The sequence below is a fragment of the Fukomys damarensis genome, unplaced genomic scaffold, assembly GCF_012274545.1.
Source record: "Fukomys damarensis isolate Sample0158 unplaced genomic scaffold, DMR_v1.0_HiC HiC_scaffold_16, whole genome shotgun sequence".
NCBI classification, from domain to species: domain Eukaryota; kingdom Metazoa; phylum Chordata; class Mammalia; order Rodentia; family Bathyergidae; genus Fukomys; species Fukomys damarensis.
Window position 1 is genome coordinate 20,348,966 of NW_022900928.1, and position 18,721 is coordinate 20,367,686.

At 50.1% G+C, this 18,721-nt stretch overlaps 1 protein-coding gene across 12 annotated transcripts in view; it reads left to right on the top strand.

Moving 5' to 3' along the window:
* Window positions 1-18,721, top strand: part of Dennd2b (DENN domain containing 2B) — a 189,573-nt gene that overhangs the window by 153,112 nt on the left and 17,740 nt on the right. For 10 of the 12 annotated variants that reach the window (XM_010615321.1, XM_010615324.1, XM_010615320.1 and 7 more), the window contains 7 exons: window positions 287-1,546; window positions 4,960-5,096; window positions 12,952-13,103; window positions 14,644-14,859; window positions 15,752-15,848; window positions 16,442-16,486; window positions 17,453-17,637. In XM_010615321.1, the coding sequence (XP_010613623.1) occupies window positions 287-1,546; window positions 4,960-5,096; window positions 12,952-13,103; window positions 14,644-14,859; window positions 15,752-15,848; window positions 16,442-16,486; window positions 17,453-17,637 (2,092 nt within the window). Of the gene's footprint in view, window positions 1-286; window positions 1,547-4,959; window positions 5,097-5,333; window positions 5,385-12,714; window positions 12,870-12,951; window positions 13,104-14,643; window positions 14,860-15,751; window positions 15,849-16,441; window positions 16,487-17,452; window positions 17,638-18,721 lie in introns of those variants that run through there. The other 2 variants (XM_033764153.1, XM_033764152.1) reach the window with 2 other exon arrangements.

The window sequence follows — 18,721 nt, forward strand, 5'->3', positions numbered from 1 at the left end:
GCTAAATCCCTGGCTCTCCCTCATAGGCTTTCAAGATACTGTATCCCGTCACAGAAGAGGCTTTTGCCGCACACGTTACTCAGGGTCTCTGAGACTGAGCTGAGCAGGGAGGCCCACTGAGTTTGGGCTGCTGTGGCTAAGGAGCTGCCTTTGCCCCTTCAAGATACATTAACTTTGAGACTACTGCAAGAAAGAGACGCTGAGCTCTCAGAATAAAGCATGATGCTTCTGGTCGTTAGATAACTCATTATCGTTTTATTTTCCTTCTTTTCTTTCTTGCTCCTAGGTCTCAGTCAGTCTCTCCACCTCCAGTTCTGTCCCCACCAAGAAGTCCTATCGACACCCTCAGTGATAGTGAAGCCTCAGCCTGCAGGTCTCCCAGCCACTCCAGCTCTCGAGTGCTCCTCAAGGACTGGTGTCCCCGTGATCTTTCGCCCCAGAATCCTCAAGGTCTCTCCCTGGATTCTTCACCACCCATCTGTTCCCTCAAGGCCACCAGCTTTGGTTATTTGGACAGAAGTCCTTCAGTGTGCAAGAGAGAGGACCAGAAGGAGAATGTCCAGGTTGCGGCTCAGGATGTAGAGGGAGTAGCTGCTTGCCTCCCCCTTGCCCAGAGCTCCCCATTCCTAGGGCCGGCAGCTGGCCTGCGGAGTGTTTTGTTGACCCGCTCCAGCGCCCGTGCCCACAACCTGGGCATCCGAGAGAAGATTTCAGCATGGGAAGGTCGCCGAGAGACTTTGCCCAAGATGAGCCTGTGTGGAGAGAAGAGGGAGGGCTCTGGGGCCGAGCATGCAGTCAGTGAGGGCTGCCCCAGTGTGGGCTGTCCCAGCGTGGCGCCGTCTCCCCGCAGCTCAGACAAGACCTTTGATTTCAAGGGCCTCCGGAGGATGAGCAGGACCTTCTCTGAGTGTTCCTACCCTGAGACCGAGGAGGAGGGAGAGGCACTTTCTGTCCGGGACTCTTTCTACCGGCTGGAGAAGCGGCCGGGCCGGAGTGAGCCCAGTGCCTTCCTGAGGGGGCATGGCAGCAGGAAAGAGAGCTCAGCAGTGCTGAGCCGGATCCAGAAAATTGAACAGGTCCTGAAGGAGCAGCCAGGTGGGGGCATCCCACAGCTCCCCAGTAGCTGCTACAGTGTAGACCATGGGAGAAGGAAGACTGGAGTCTTGGGCACCTTGGAGGAGCCAGCAGGGAGTGTGGGTGTAAGCGCTGGCAGCCGGGCAGTAGGAGTGGCTGGACGTGGGGGGGAGGCAGGCCTGCCCCTGGAGAGGGAAGGCAGTGGTTCCACCAAGCCAGGGCCCACTGGAAATAGTCCTAGCTCCCAGCTGCTGCCATCAAAGAGCTCCCCTGATCCTGCTGTGAATCCTGTCCCCAAACCCAAGCGCACCTTTGAATATGAGGCTGACAAGAACCCCAAGAGTAAGCCAAGCAATGGTCTACCTCCTTCACCCATACCTGCTGCTCCACCCCCCTTGCCCTCTACCCCAGCCCCACCGGTCACCCGGAGACTCAAGAAGGACATACGTGGTCACCGCAAGTCCCAGAGCAGGTAATGCGTGCCCTCCTGTGTCTTACAGTGGGGCACAGTGCCTTTCTTTTAAAGAAAGATGCAAAAGCAGATTGTAATATGGGTCACAGGAGTGCTTCGTTACTTCTGAAGCAAAATAATCATTAATTGGGTAGTTGTACCGAAAAAATAAGGTTATTCTTTTGTTCTTACAGGATACTTAAACAGGCATGGAAAGGTAAAAAAACTCTTCTCAGTGCTGTGTTCTTTATACAATGGCTGGGTTTGGCCTTTGGGGTAAAGCTGGGCTGTGTCTCAGGCCCTGTTGGAGTGTCTTTAATCCTGCATGGGAAGATCATACTTGCCTTCCTTTTATATTGAGTAGGCATTTTTTCAGTTTTTGAGGGCTAGTAGGATCTTAGCCTCGCTGCTATCTAAAATACCAGCACTGGAAATTAACTTCTTCAAGGGAAGCGCTAGAATTAACTTCTTCAGTGTTGCATTGTATCAGTACAGCGGTGTTGGCAGATTTAATATGATCTTGCTCTTTTGAGGGCCTGCTAGACATAAGGGAATCCTGTGGCTCTTTTAAGAGGGGACTTTTGAATTCTGAAAGGAGAGACTGACCGAAGTAGGAGTAGAAGAATATTTTATCTGCTTCTTGGCCCTGTCCAAAGCTCCCATTGTTTTCCTCTAGGTCCATCTTGGCATTTCTGAGCCTGAACGACCATGGCCATCTCCCCAGAGTAATTCAAAAGCTAGTCTCTGGAGTTGGTGAAAACTGATGGGCGTCTATTCTCTGAATAGATACGGGTAGGGTGGAAGCCAGCTTCCTTTGCCAGATTTAATCTGCTGTCTTTCTCATGTAACTTAAAGTTGTATGAGCATTCATGTTTGTTTCACTTCAGGGGATTGTTCAGTCTCCTCCGTACTTCAGGCTTCACCCCACATACCCTATCTCATTTCTAAACTTCCCTGCCGTAGCAGAGAGCAGCAGTCACAGGTTCAGACCCCTGAGCCAAATAGCCCATGGCTAAGCATAATCCCATTTTAAGCACCCTAGAATGCTTACTGGCTTTTTAATTCTTTACTAGCCTGCCAGGAGTGTTTGCTTTGTCCTTATTCATCCATTTCTCTAAATACCCATCCAGAACCTTCTTTGCATCAAGCCTTATGCTGGCTAAAGAGACACAGAGGCGAATAAGACATGGTTCTTCCATTCAAGCACTTCACGGTCTGGTGCACAGTTAAACTAGAGCTGTAATACACGCCATGATCTGTGTCAGCACGGACGCTGCCGAGACTCAGAGGAGTGGCTGGGGGTGGGCGTTGGAGGAGGTCCTTTATGGAGGGAATCGCTAAGATAAATTTAGAGGAGCAAAATCCAGCTAGGTAACAAGAAAAAGTGGTGGGGAGGAGTTCCTCAGCCTTCTGGTTTTACTCATGTCTCCGCATGTCACATCCGCATGTGGTGTACGTGCATACAGAGCATGTACAGTGCAGTCACTCAGGTGGGAACTTCACCAACTCCAATCTCTGTTCTTCGGGAAAAGAGAAACAGTTCAGAAAGTGCGAGCTGCTCTGTTTGCCTTACCACATGGCAAGCATGTTCCCTGAGGGTGTGAGGTGGTGAGTCTGTATCTTGTTATGCCAGGTGTCATTTTGATATATTTCTTTGTTGTTGTTGTTGTTTTTAAAAAAAGCAATCCAAATATTTGTTCTGGTATTCAGTCAAAGAAAAAGAAATCTGTTGAAAAATGTAGGGGAGGCTGGACATGGTGGTACATGTCTGTAATCGTGGCACTCTGAGAGACTGAGACAGGAGGATCACAAGTTTGAGCCCAGCGTGACAACTTAGGAAGATCCTGTCTCAAAATAAAAATTAAAAAGGGTGCTGCAGATGTAGCACAGTGCAAAGGCCTAGGTTCCATCCCCTCCCTCAAAAGGGTGAGAACATTGACAGCATTAACCTTAAAGAGAGGCAGTTTGTTGGAGTCCTCAATATTGTGCCTTCCTCAGGGATTTTTCAAGGATAATTTGGCTGAGCCTGATATGCGTCATCTGTGGACTTGAAAACTGCCTGCTTAAGATGTCGACTACACTGTATGTGTGCCAGTGAAATTCGGTCTCATACCACCATTTGGGAACCACCACACTCAGCCATCGGGTATTTATTTAGCTAGCTGAGAAGTCCAGGCCACAGACAAATTTGGGACTCATCAGGATGTAAGTGGTAGGTACAGTGATGGCCCATGGGTATTTAGCCCTTAGAAGGTACTGAAGAGAGAAGTCTGAGAGACGCTGGCATTTAAAAGACAAATAGAAAAAGGAGAATACTCCCCAAGAGCCTGAAACATTTGCTAGAGAAGTAGCTGAAAACTAGGAGGCAGTAGAGGAGAATGCCAGCCCTAGCGTGTGGCGTTGTGTTGAATGCTACAAGCTAAGAGCACGATGGAGCCTTTAGGACATTTTCAGTCTATGACTTGCACGCCAGGACTCTCAGGAAGAGTTGTTCAGTAAGCAAGAGAGAAAGGACATCCCTGGAAGAGGGAAGTGTTCATGGATGAGAGGTGGGAGTCTCAGTGCTTGTCGTCTTCCTCCCAGGAGCTTCGGAGAAAAAGAGGATGCCGCTGGGACCCAACTCAGATGAGGGGTGCAGAATAGCTGTGCTGTAGGCTCAGTAAATGGGAGCCAGGCTTTAGCACTCAACCACATGTGATTGAAATTCTGCAGTGGAGGAAAGATTATCTGGGATGGGAAGGAGTGGGCAGGTAGCTAGAAGGAAGCCACTGCAGACTGTCCTAACTAACTCAGAAGAGGTCCTGAGTCCTTCCTTTTCAACAAAGCGCCCGGTACCAGCTGCTTCCCCAGCCCCTATAATGCCCGCAGGCATGACCTTCCAGCATGGAGGAGTCCTCACTGCCTGACCAGTGCAGTAGCAGAGTCCTTGCTAGCGGGTGGGGCAGGCACTCCGTTCCTGTGGGAATGGCAGACTCCTCCAATGAGGGTATTTTTCAGGGTTGGGAGGCCAGTGTTGTGGTTTCAAACTCAGGCTCTGGAGGCAGAGAGCCTGGGCAAATCTTGCCTCTGTCATTTCAGTCTCTTCATTTGTAAAATGGTACAATACCTGCTAACACTATTGTGAAGGTTAAGGAGATGATACATGTAAAGGTACAGGGGACACAGCACCTGACATGTAGCATTCTTTGTGGTAGTTATTGTTACCTAATATTGGTATTATTAGGGATAAGAATTCGTGCAGGCACTCAGGTGGGGGCCTTTCTGGCCATCTGTCTCCTTGTTTGAATGGTAAGTTTGGATCCACTTTGATGCTTTTCTCAGTCGCTGGCTTTGTGAGGAGGGCCTTTGGTCTTTGCTGTTGCTTGCCACGCTGTTCTGCAGCAAAACAGCAGAGCTGGCTCAGGCAGAACGACTCGTGCTCTTGTTATCCACAGAAAATCCTTTGAGTTTGAGGATGCATCCAGTCTCCAGTCCCTGTACCCTGCTTCTCCCACTGAGAATGGTACTGAAAGCCAGCCCAAGTTTGGATCCAAAAGCACTTTAGAAGAGAATGCCTATGAAGATATTGTGGGTAAGCAGTGGTGGAGGTGATGGGTTGGGCCATCCCTGGTGGCTGCAGAAGAACAGGAACCCAAGGAGGCGCTCACAGGTTCGCCTTATTCATTTGGGCAGGTGGAGTCCTGTGTGGGGGAACTCTTGCTAGAAATGGCCTCAGAAAGCACCTTAGCACATCAGAGCCACGGCATGAATGAAGGCTGGCCCTTGGGTGAACTGAAATCCAAAGGGGCTTGAGAGCATGTGAAGGGAGAAGCTACATCACTCCTTTCTTTTATTTTCAGAAGACGGAAAAGCCCAACAGGCACTGTTCCTTACGTGTGTGTGTGTGTGTGTGTGTGTGTGTGTGTGTGTGTGTGTCCGTCCTTAGGCAAATCGCTTAACTCTCATGAGATCTCTGTCATCTGTCATCTCCCAGTGTCACATGGCTGAAGGGGCAAGGGAATTCTCTGGGGTCCCTTTTATAATAGCATCAATCTCATTCATGAGGTCTCTGCCCTATTGCCCTCTTGGCCTAATTACCTCCCAACTGCTCCACCTACCAGCACTAACACATTGGGGATTAGATTCTACCACGCGATTTTTATTTTTATTTTTGCGGTGCTGAAGGTGGAACCCAGGGCCTTGTACACGCTAGGCAAGCACTCTTCCACTGACCTACATCACCAGCCCTCACTATATGAATTTTGAGGGGACAGAATTCAGTCTATAGCACGAGCTAACAAGTTCCATAGCCCCAGTCTTACAGATGGTGGCAGAAAGTGTGCGAGTGCTTCATGTCCTTGTGTTCCCACATGCCCTCTTGCTCATAGGTCTCACGGGGCCATGTGGTCCCAGGTAGAAGCTGCTTATACAATGAGTTGTGTCCCAGCTAATGAACCTAAGCATAGGAAATCCCTGTCTTTTCAAGGCTGCTAGCAAACCTGCCCAACCTTTGTCCTACAGGGAGACATTATCTTTATCACTCCTAGTCAGGAAGCAAATCTGCCTCTGCCCAGGAGGGAGACACTATCTCGGTCTTCCGTTTGCTGTATAAACATCCTTGGAAATACTGTCTGGAACTGTCCATTTCTCTTGCTCAGAAGAAGGACAACAATGCGCACACACACACACACACACACACACACACACAAGATGTAGAGAACTGTCTTCCACAAGTAGGGCAACACAGTGGTGACAAACTTGAGTTCAAAGAGCAACAAAAAATGGATGGTCTTGTGTGGGTTGGCTTTATTTTTGACATTCATTTTAATTATACTCCTATCCTCTTCAGGGGGGATCTTTGATTCTGCTCACATAAAGGGTGTGCCTCAGGGCCAGTCAGTGAAGGGCAGAAGAGCAGTGTGCCGTGCACTCACTTGCTTCTGCTCTCCGAGCTGGAGGACATTAGAAAAGAGGTCCCTGAAGAGAGAACCTTCCAGATTCTCAGCAGGTGGGAATCTTATGAAGAGACAGCCACCTGGTCTCTCATTTGACCCGAGCAATCACTTTCATAGTTGTCTCCTTGAAACTTGCTGGGCTGGCACTTGTGGGGGCATGGTAGCCATGCTCAGACCCTCAGAGACACTGCTTCCCTAGGAATGGGGCATTTAGTATGTAGCCATGCAAAGCTGACCACAGCAGGAGGTCTAGGAGTGGGAGCCCTCAAACAGCAAAACAGTTTCCTCTACCACTGGGGAAGCGACAGCTTCCTAACCCATAGTCAGCCCGAGCTGAAGCAGAGGGGAAAGGAAGAATCGAAGCCGAAGATCCAGAATTGAGGTGAGCAGTTAAGGAAGATGCCTTAGCCCCAACTCTACCTTGTACAGCCCCTGTCCCTCTCTAGCTCATCTGTCCAAGAGGCATCCAAGCTGCTTCTGTATTTTCTCACCTCCTCATGCACCATCCCACAATAGAGTAAGTTTCTCTAAGGAGTGAAGAACCCACGGTTGCCCTGTCCCCGTCCCATCCTCCTCATCCCCCGTTACGGAGTCCATTCCATTTTTCTCTAGTTTGGCAGGAATTGCCGTGTATCATTTCTGCCCCCAGCTTTTGGGGAGGCACAGTCTGATGGCTGCCATGGGTAGAGAGGGATGTGGTTTCCTGCACCACTCCAGGATAGCAGGCATTGCTGGTACTGAGGCCCTCACTGTTTTCTGCTTTCTGACAAGGCTTGGACAGCCCTTCTGTGCGGCCTGGGGATTCCAGGTTGGTCTGTGATCTTGCAGTGACTGAACTGAGATAAGAAGGGGTAGTTGGTGGTCAGCCATCCCTCCTGTTCTGGTCAGGTGTGCTGTCTAGGGAGAAGGATTTTGGAGGCATTGTCCTAGTAGCGGAGCTGTTTCCTGGACCACCTTAGGTCAGGTCAGAAAGAAGGGGAAGAGGAGGTAAGTGTGTCTGGACCTCTGCTGCTTACTCATTAGAGAGAGTTTCCTCCAGTTTTGGAGGTTTCAGGAGAAAGCAAGAAAATATAAGAGAACTTTGTTGCAACTGGATGGATGATGAGGTAGAACTGGGAGTCAGGGCTGTACAGGGTAAAGTTGGGGTTAAAGCCTCTTTTTAAATGGCTTATGAAGCTTCTGGACTATTGTATAGGGAATAGGGGAACTAACAAAGGAAAAAGGTGTAGGAAAGAGCACGGGAGTGACCCAGGCACCTGTTTTGTATATTTGGTTTTGCAAGGTAGGGTGGAAAAGGGTTTAAGTGTTTATAGTTAGAACCAGGAACAGTGGCACAGACCTGTAATCCCAGCTGTTTAGGAGATTGAAGCAGGAGGATTCCAAGTTTAAACTCAGCCTGGGCAACTTAATGAGGCTCTCTCAAAGGAAAATTTTTAAATTGGCTGGAGATGTAGCTCAGTGGTACAGCACTTGCGTAGCATGTGCAAGGCTTTGGATTCAGTTCCTAAGGGAGAGACAGAGACAGAGATACCAGCACCGAGGCATATTTTCCCTCCTTTATCTCCATCCCCCAGGACCTCACCAGCAAAGGTAGAAGGAAATAACAAGGCTGACCAGTGACTGATTTCTAGGAGCCCTCTTAGTTCTCCCTCAGCCTGTGCTCTGTGGGTTTAGGGTTGTTTCTGACTCTGGCTGGATTAGTCAGCCCTTGTGCTGCCTCCCATCCGTGGGACAAATGGAGCTTTGTTTCGGGCATGTGATGATGGGGCTATGAGGGAGTAGAGAGCACCCAGGCTAAATCTCCATCTTGGTCACCACCGATCGGACTGGACTTCTGTTGTTAGAGGTTGAGGGCCAGTTGGCCCAGAGATTTAAGTCTCCTCTATGAGCAGTGGACTTGAATGAGGGGCCCGGGGGGCTTCACTGACCCCCTGCCCACACCAGGCATGACTCTTGGAGAAGTGGGGTGGGAGACTCTGGACAGGCTGAGATTTCGCCTGCTAATTTAAATAGAATGGTTCACAAAGAAAGTTTCTGCTGTGCTGCTTCCTGGATCTGTTAATTTTCGCTTGTCTAATTTGCCATCTGCCCTTGGAAGACACTGCTATTCTACAAAACCTTCTAATCGTTTGCATTCTGAGCCTGACACTGAAAAATGTACCCAAGGAAGCATCTTGTTAAGGAGTTATGTGGAGTGCCCTCGGCGCCTGACCAAGGAGCCCGGGCTGCATTCCTGCCGAGATTCCCACTCCCATCAGCGAGCTGGGGCTGAGGGAGAGCTTCCAGGAACTTCAGTGGGATGCAAGCTGGAGACAGGACCAGCTGGCCTGTGCAGCAAAACCTTTTGAGCCTCCACTCTCTCTGCCTTCTTGTCTCATTCACCCCCAGGCTGGGCAACAGTAAGGAACAGAGGGTACCTACCAGGAGGGAGGTGGCGTCAGGGAGCAAAGCAGCCAAGAGGTGCAGTCCAGGGAAAGGTGCTGGGACTGTTGGGAATTGCTGGCTCTAGGGAAGTTGGGCTCCTATGCTGGCCTTTTCTTTGCTGAGAGAGAGAGAGAGAGAGAGAGAGAGAGAGAGAGAGAGGAGAGAGAGAGGTGTGAACCCAGGAGAAACAGCGAGTTGCTACCAGAGGAGGGATGGTGAAGTAAGCGAGAGCCAAGGCCCTTGCTATGGTTGTGGCTCCTGAAGCTAGGACTCTGGAGAAATTCTCGGTCCTGTGCAGATGCACATACTCCCCTCCTAACTGGTTCTTCCAGTTGTGAGGGAGAAGGAGGAGTGGGGAACTATACCAGTGGCTAAAGACTCAAGGGGCTGGGGTGTGTGTATGTGGTGGGGGGGCTGGGGGGCTGGGTTCTTCCTTCAAGAGGATCAGTTCGATAAATTTGCATTCTGACAAGCTTTTTTTAGAAGAGTGCAAAGCAGAAATTCTTGGAGATGCCCTTGTCCTTATCTCATCAACAAAGCTGGGAAAGGCTGAGATCTCTGGCTTCCTCAGCCAAGCTTGATGAGATGGCGCTGCTCAGGAACAGACTTCCCAAGAAGGGGGCTACCACTTTGTCTTTCTCCCAGCGCAGTGTGGACTTTCCTGAGCAAGGCGCATGGCAGGGATGCGGGTGAAAGTCTTGCACTTGGCCACCTTTCCTGTCTGCCATCCATGCCTGCTGAATTGTCACCATATCTCTTCACAGCTCTGCTGTAGCACTGTTGTCCTGTAAGGTGTTGGGGTCTTTGCTTTGCTGTTTACCGTTCATAGCAAATTTAACTGAGTGGCTCTAGGACTCAGTCTGCTTGGTCTTCTTGCATCCCCATCCCCTAGGCACCCATCCCACCTGGAGAGATGGACTGGGAGGTGTCTGTGAAACAGCTCCAGAGGGATGGCCAGGAAGCAGCCGTGAAGCTGGGGGTGGCCTGTGGAGTCGGGGTGTGAATATGGAGCTAGCTGAGGGTGGAGAGGCAGGGCTTGGGCTGGGGCCAGCATTCATTTCCTGGAAAAATGATTAGTGGATTGGTTATATCAAAGGAGAAAGAGGCTGGCAGTGGGGCTGGACAGACATGATTTGAGGCCTTCCTGCAGTCTAGTTGCCAGAGGCAGTGCAGTATTAGTATGAAAACCTGGTGTTTTCAACTGTCTCCCCCTAGGTTGTCACTGGTGTGTGTCTGCACTGTACATCTGTTCTCTGGGTCTTAATATCCTACATCGTTTTCATGGAACTTTCGATTTTGTATTCAAAACTGATTCTGGGAGGAAAAGGAAGGCAAGAGAAGAGAAGGAGGAGAAGAGGGTTAAATTTGGAATTCATTATGTAGTACTCAGAAGCTGTTAAAACCAGGTGTGCTGGCACACGCCTATAATCCCAGAACTCTGGTAGCGAGGCAGGAGGAGTGCAAGTTTGAGCCCAGCCTTGGCAATTTAGCAACTTAGCAAGTCCATGTCTCAAAAAAAATTAAAAAAGGGCTTTCCCTATCCCTGGGTTCAATCCCCAGTAAAACACACACACACACACACACACACACACACACACACACACACAATTTTAGGAAGTTTAGCAGTGTGTATCAAAAGCAGTGGTTCTTGCTGGGCATGGTGGCACAAACCTGTAATTCTAACACTCAGGAGGCTGGGAGTTTGAAGCCAGCCTGGGCTACATAGTGAGTTCAAGGCCAGCCTGATCTACACAGGGAGACCTGGTCTCAAAACAAAACAGTAGTTCTCAGCGAGGGGTCAGTTCATCCTTCTCCCCTTTCCCTTCCATTCAGCTGTTCATCCCTTTCAGGGATGGGGTGGGATTGGCTGTGTCTGGGACATTTTTGGTTGTTTCAACTGAGAGATGCTAATGTCAGTCAGTGGGTAGAGGCCATGGTTTGCTGCTAAACATCCTATGATTAGACAGGTCATTCCACCAACCCAGAATGTCAATAGCTTCCTCTAGGTTGGGGATGATTCTAATTGGCTATCCAGCCCAAGAGAGTTTGGATTGGATAAGCTTGGAATAAATGTTGTCTCTGCCAAGATCTGGACAGTGATGCTTTAGCCCTATTTTATAGGATCGGGAATGTGTCCTGGCATTCTTCCACTCTTCTACATCTTCTCTACCACCTCACCTTGCAAGATGGATGTTTTTTGGGGGAGAGGGAGAGGTGCTAAGAAGTAGAAAATTCACCCTAGCTGGTTGGGCTGGAGAAAATGTGCAAGGGTGCTGGGTTCAATATTTGGCTTCTTGAGGCTGGACTGCTGGGCTGGCTCTGCTTAGTCAGGGCCCTGGAATGGAGACAAGTCATTTTAATGGCATGACTGTATTACAGGAAAAGGTCTGCTCCGTTGCTGGGGGCACTGCTTGGTGTTGGGAATCACTTAATCCAGCCCCAAATCTTTTCTTGACCCAGCCCTGACTCATACATTTACAGAGATTTGTGTTGCTCCCACTGCAGTCTGTTTAGCTGTGACTGAAATCCTCCCTTCTCCCACCCCACCTCTGTAAAGGCATTTCCTAAAGTCACTGTAGTTTTTCATGATAGTTGTAAGGAGATACTGCAGTTTGGGGGATGCTCAGCTTTTTGAGGAATCCGTAAGCACATAGGAATAGCTTTTCCGCCCATGTCTTATCTAGACAGACTTGCAGTCCCGTCCCAGCAGTTTGCAACCCTATAGTGCTTCTGCCTGCTCTTGAGGATGGGGCCTGAGCTGCTCTAGGGTTTAAGCCTATATAGGCATCTATGGGGCAGGCGTAGGGCTCTGAGGTCATCCAAGCTCAATCCTGTTTCTGATGCAGGAGTGAGAAGCCTTATTCTTGACACCATTCCTAAGTCCCAAGTCCTGGACATTGGTATTGGACCTAGGGGGTGAGGGGAGGAAGGACACAGAAACACATGCAAAGGGGTGGAGGATTGTAATTCTCTCCAAGTCCCAAGGATCTTGTCACCACCGTGATTCTACTGCTGGGGTTAAACCATCACCGATGTGACTCATGGTGTTGTTTATTGTATTGTAGAAAAATCTAGTTTTGTATTGGAGGTAGGAAGGGGAGACTATAGCTTGTGACAAGGGTACCTCTGAAAATCTTGTGGTCTTCAGGGCAGAGAATGTACTTTGAACTTTGAGATGTTTCTGCTAGTACCAATACAGGGCCCACTGCTGGGGATTTTAGAAACTGGTCCTGAGAAACAAGAATTCCACCCCTCCCTCTTTGGCCCAGACTCCTTCCAAGACTTCACACCCCCCTATGTCACAGCAGGGGAGTTTATGCCAAAGTGGGGGTGATGGTTCTTGCTGAGATCAGCGGTAGAGGAAATAAACCAACACTATGCTAAGAGACATCCATTGAGCAAATAATTACGGAGCGCTTACTGCTTGTTAATCTCTCTTCTGGATTTGGGGTTGCCTCCGAAGATATTCCTGACCTAAAACACTTGTTGAATAGTGCAGTAGGTGAGACAGAGGCCTGCCAAAGCTCTGCTCTCTAAGAGATCTTTGTGTTCTTCTGTGCCTGCCCCCAAAACTGGGTCCCTGGGAGACCTGCTATGAATTGCATAAAGAGACAGGTGTGTGACCTCTGAAAGCCTTTCTTGCCTAGAAGTGTGTGTCTCCGGGGGGCTGTTGTAGCAGAGGGACTGGAGCCAAGGACAGAGTCCTAGGGTTGGCTCTGTCCTCTGACTGGGCACAGGCAGGGGTAGCTTAGCCAGTGTTGTGCAATCCCTGAATTTATAAAGCAGAAGCCAGACAAGGCTGAGTGGAGCTGAACTGGAGGTGGAAGGTGGGGGGTGCGGGGGTGGGGGTGACGCTCAGCTTCTGCACTTGGAGCCAGGATCTGTTTGTAGCCTCCCCACTGCAGACATGCAGCTGCATGACTCATGAGCCGAAGGAGCCAGGCAAAAGCCATTCTCTGGTTCACAGGAATTCTGCTTGTTTATTTGTATGTGTGTGTGTGTGTGTGTGTGTGTGAGAGTGTGTCCTTCTTCCCTTCTCCCCCTTCTCTAACTTTTCCTTCTCTTCAGGAGAGCTGCCCAAGGAGAATCCATATGAGGATGTGGACTTAAAGGGTCGAAGAGCCGGACGAAAACCTCAGCAGCTGTCTGAGAACTCCTTGGACTCTTTGCACAGGATGTGGAGTCCTCAGGACAGGAAGTACAACAACCCACCCATGCAGGTAACGCAGCCCCAGTGTGAGCATGAGGGCCCCAGCCAGGGCCTGTCCTCTCAAGGGGCAGGCCCAGTTTTCACTCAGGCTTTCACCCTCATTAGAGTTGGCGAGGAAATTGCCTCAGGAAAGAGCTCTTATGCAGAGACTTGAGCCATGGTGAAACCTCTGTGGTCTTTTGAGATATGCTGTCAGGGGCATCCTGTCCTACCTTCTTTCTCTCACTGCTTGAGCTCCGAGCTACAAAACAGCCAGGAGCCCTTGAAGCCCGCTGTCTTACTTTCTTCCTTCCTTCTTGTAGGAAACAGGAAGGCACAGCCTTGGTGGAAGTCTGGTGGTATTCTGCAACTCTGAACAGATAATAGGTCCTCTAACCAGATTTGGAGAACCAGATGATACCTGGATCTGCTTTTAGTGGAAGAAGTAAGAATGAATCTTAGAGGAATGGACCAGAGGAAGTCAGAATGGAAGGAAAGGCAAAAAGCCAAAGGAAGGTGTTAGATATAACCTCTTTCTGGTCTTGTTAGGGTGACAGGAAGCAGGAGAATTAGGAAGGAGAGAGTTTTTTTTCTGATCCCCCATGTAACTCTTATTCTCTACAAATGGAAGGACATGGTATTTTATAACATTAGCCAGAGAATATATAAATGATTTCTTCTGGTCTTGGAGTCATCGTGATTGCCTTTAATAAAAGATTTGCCCTTCTCACGTGCTCTGTTCAGACAGGCTTCCATTGAATTTATATCGCCAGACTGACTGGATGGGTAGAGGAAATTGGGGGCTGTGGAGAGAAAGGAGGATGTGCTGAAGAATGAGGAGCAACAATTCCATGTTGAGGCAGTATGTTCAGGGCTCCTCGGGGTGCCTGTCTTCTAGCAGTATACAGGTTCTGCTGCCAGAAAGGTGCCCTGTACTGAAAGAAGGGAAGTAGAAAAGTAGATCAGGGCTGGAGAGAGGGGCAGCCCAGGATGATACGGTGAGGGAGCCAGTCGAGTTTGAGGCCTGTCTTGCCTCGCATTGGTACCCAGAGCCTAGAACCCTGTGCTGTCCCTGGCAGAAAGGAGCACAGTAGGATGCCAGGATCACCCAGCAGGGTAGGCTGAATATAGGTGATGGCCTTGGCTAGCAGAAGCCTTTCGGGACTGGCCCAGTGGGGACGTGGGGAAGAAAGGCTCTGTGGTCCAGGCCCAACAGTCCTTGTCCTAAAGCTCAGATGATGCCTGGAGAATTCCTGCATTGCCTTCCCTTTCTACTCAGATGAGAGTATAGGATCCTTAGCCTCATTTCTTTTCCCTATTCTATTCTATTCTATTCTTTCTTTTTCTGGAAGAAGTAGGGATGCATCCTTTTGGGAAGCAAGTATTTATTTAATCTATCACTGACTTGGCCAGTTAAGAGGTAAGGTCTTAAAAGCAGCAGCCTTGGTGGATGAAAATTGCAGGGAGCCAGGGATGCCAGCTCATGGCTTCTTTTTCTGTGTCCCAGCAAATGAGTCCAGGCCAGGGCATTTATGGTGAGCCCCTCTCCCATATCCTGTCCCCCATGCCAGCTTTCCCTGAAACCCAGCAGCCAGTCCCTGCGTGGTGGGAACTGGTCAGAAAGGAAGAGCCACCGGCTGCCACGTCTGCCCAAGAGGCACAGCCATGATGACATGCTGCTGCTGGCTCAGCTGAGCCTGCCGTCTTCACCCTCCAGCCTCAACGAGGACAGCCTCAGCACCGCAAGTGAGCTGCTGTCCAGCCGCCGGGCCCGCCGTGTCCCCAAGGTATCCTCCCTGCACAGAGCCCATGGGCTGGCCAGGTGGGCAGGCAGCCAGCCAGCCCTTCTCTGTCTTTCTTCCTTCCTAATCTCGGCTGCTTCCTCAGCTCCCGTTCGTTAAATTCTGGGTCTGCATCCTGGCCTCTTTCTTTTACCTGGTTAGTTCCCTGTTCTTTTTTACACGGATGCATGAGCTGCTTCTTGGTGCTCACATGTTAGAGAAGGAAATGTTTAACTGTGACTCCCTGTCACTGAGGATGATGTGCAGACGTTGGGGTTTCTGGGTACACATAAACATTTCGAGACTTTCAGGGACCTTAGCCTTGTAACATCAGTCTTTCTTTCTATAACTCTTGAAACGGAAGAGTTTGTAGTGATGATTCCCACACATGGCAGTCAGGCCCAAGTCCCCAACCCAAAGCAGCAGGATTTAGCCAAATGATATTTTTAGCTTGCAAACAATGCTTGGGTATATTGAGAATTTAGCTTCTTCCTGTCAGAGCCCCAGGTTGCGGCCCAGAGGGGAAAAGCTAGAATCCTTGTTCCTGTTTTTGCATCTGAGACGCTCTTTGTCTCAGTTGGTTCACTGACTCTTGGGACCCAGGAGCTCCCATCCTGTGTAGTTTGATCACAGTTCCTTCCTCTGGGGAGCTAAGTTTAGTGTCCTTATCTTGGGCCAGGGGACTACTCCTGGGGCATAAGATTGATAGAGACCTGTAGGGCATGGCTAGTAAGACTCCACTTGAAGTCACTTTGGAAGGGAGACCAGGTTGGGCCCAGTAGATGGAGTGCAGAAAGCTTGCACCAGCAAGGGAAAGGATGGGCTCCTAATATACCTTCTTGGAAGTAGGGGCAGCTGGTGTTAGGGTTACCTCACCCTCCCTATTTTTCTCACCCAGCTTGTCCAAAGAATTAACTCCATCTACAATGCCAAGAGGGGAAAGAAGAGATTAAAAAAGCTGTCTATGTCCAGCCTTGAGACAGCATCACTGAGAGGTAGGCCTTGATGCCTGAGTTGGGTCAGCTGTCTGGGGCCCTTGGGCATTAGGAATGGGCAGAAGCAGAGACTGGCCTCAGTTTACCCTTCTGTCAGCTGGTCCTGGGGTCCTTTTAGGAGGAAAGAACTCTACCAGGAAATAGCCCTATAGGAGGGAGGGCTAGAGAAAGGAGTTAGCCCTAGAATGGGTTCCCTCAGGCTTTGGGCCCTAAAAGTAAGGAGGTGGATGTGGAAATCTGCTTCTGGTAAAAGGAAAGGCCAGAGTTACTGAGCACTGTGGTCTGTTTTCCATTTCAGTCTTGGCTTGCTGGAGGCAGGGCCCTTAAGTTCCAGGCCTGTAGGCCTCTCTGCTCACTCAGCCTCCAGCTTGGGCCCTTAAATCAGGCCAAGATAGGGGTTTTACAGCTTAGCACATATAGGCTGAGCCGTGGGGGACCCTGGACCCAGGCCCCTTAGTTCCTTCCTACAGATGCCTGCCCAAGGACCTGTTGTAGCAGCCTAGATAGGTACTGATGCTCTAGCTGAGAAAAGTTGGGAGGGGTGCCCCGGACCTTTGCTTTGGGGAGACTCATTCCTGCTGTTACTTTTCCAGATGAGAACAGTGAGAGCGAGAGTGACTCTGATGACAGGTTCAAAGGTGAGACACGGTGCCCGCTTCCCTGCCCTGGCTGCCTGGAATCAGTCTCCTTTCCTCTGCGTGTGTGGTTCCAGTGTCCCAGATTGGCCTGGTATGGTGAGATGAGAGACAGGCCAGCCACCAGGCCACCATAGCAGGTAGCGATAGGGAAGTCCACCCATACAGCTCAGTCCTGCAAGGTTAAACATCGGCTTCCCTTTGCCAGATTAAAGGCTGGTGACCCTACCTGCACTGTACTTTCCCAAACCACTGTTCATAGGGATCAAGGATTAGATTTACCTGGTGAATGTCAATCTGGAGGGACAGAGAGAGGTTCAGATTACAAGTACCTCCTCTGGTTATAAGAATTGACCACAGATGGTAGAAACTGCTCCTCTGGAGACTTCGGAGACCACCCATCTCTCCATCTCCAAAGAGGAGTCTGCCACCTCCCTGAAAAGGTTTTGGGACCCTCACATTTCAGGGGTCTTGGACAAATCTCTGTGCTTACCAGGAAATATTGTCCAGACCTTCCTAGATATTCAAAGTATGTGGGAACTTGCTCTCTCCTCCCTTCCTCCACTGGTCCTCGGGGCAGGTCAGCCTGTGGACTTTGGACATAGGGACAGGGACAAAAGGCCCAAATACAAGGATGAAGCTTTGTAGATGTTCATACCTCCTGGTTCCTCCTGAGAGGGATGACAGGGAGGGTTCCAGTGCTATGTCCTTGGGCTGCCTGGCCTCTGCAGCCCTGTTGCCCCAGTTCAGGCTCCAGGAGGACCAGGCCAGTAGCTCTCCATGTTAGAGTAGAGTCTGTGCAGGTATAGACATCTTATTGCTGCCACTTCTGCCCTGAACCTTGTTGAGGGAGAGTCAGACACAGCTTACGCACTTCAGGTGATGCACAGGGGCAGAGCCCTGGGTCAGGAGTGGGGTGGGCTCGGGAGCCCTGCTTATGCTCTGATGTGTGACCCACCCTGTCCGCAGCTCACACGCAGCGCCTGGTCCACATCCAGTCAATGCTGAAACGCGCACCCAGCTACCGGACTCTGGAGCTGGAGCTGCTTGAGTGGCAGGAGCGGGAGCTCTTCGAGTACTTTGTGGTGGTGTCCCTCAAGAAGAAGCCGTCCCGCAACACCTACCTCCCTGAAGTCTCCTACCAGTTTCCCAAGGTGAGCCCCTCCCAGGCCCCCACCCCCACCTCCCTCCTCTGCCCTTTCTGTCTGCGTGGCCCGCATGGCAAGAAGAGATCCTGTTTCTGTCGTGGCCCCACCAGCTGCCCCAGGCCTCAGCCCACCTCCTCACAGCCAGGAGGGAAGATGGGGTGGGCTTGGGCCAGGCTCATTCAGAGGGTGAGAGCTGAGATCACCTCTCAGTGCTTAGAATAAAATCCCGATTGTTCGCGAGGATTGCAGGGTCTTGAGAAATGACCCTAGCCACTCCTCCTGCCTGCCACTTCTTAGCCACTTTTTTGAGACTTCATTCACCCATTTCAATTTTAAAATACAATGTTCCTTAGTAAAGTTGCAGAGCTGTACAAATGATCACCACAGTGAATTTTAGAACATGTATCACCCCCAGAAGAAAACCTGAACCCACTAGCAGTCACTGCTCCCCACCTCCCTCACCTACTTTATCTCTTACTGTTGCTCTGCTCATTGCCAGCCAGCCTGGCCTCCCTTGTCTTCCTTTAACATTTAAGCCCTTTATCTCTGCCCTTGCCTCTGCCTGGAATGTTCTATCTCCAGCTCTTCCCATGGCTGCTGGCTCTTTCTCATTTTTCAGTCTGCTCAAGTGACACCTCTTTCCAAGGCCTTTCCAAGGCCCTGATATCTCACATCACTGTGCCTGTTTCCTTTGGGGCATGCTCTGAAATGCTATTGGCTTTCTCACTCTCCTGACCAGAATGTGCAGGACCAGGGACCTTGTCCACTTGGTTCCACCCACAGCCCCAGGATACTGTTAGCTACCACTTGCAAAGTGCTTGCTTGGCTCTTATTAAATGAAGGAAATGAGTAAATGATGCTTCTGCTTCCATTCACACTGAGGCCTCTGCAAGAAATAGGCAAGAGAGCCGGGCGTAGGGGCGCACACCTGTAATCCCAGCACTTGGGAGGCTGAGGCAGGAGGATTGCTGTTAGTTCGAGACCAGCCTGGGCTACATAGTGAGTTCCAGGGCAGTCTCAACTACATAGTGAGACCCTGTCTCATTAAAAAAAAAAAAAAAAAAAAAAAAAGGAAAGGGAAAGGGGTTGT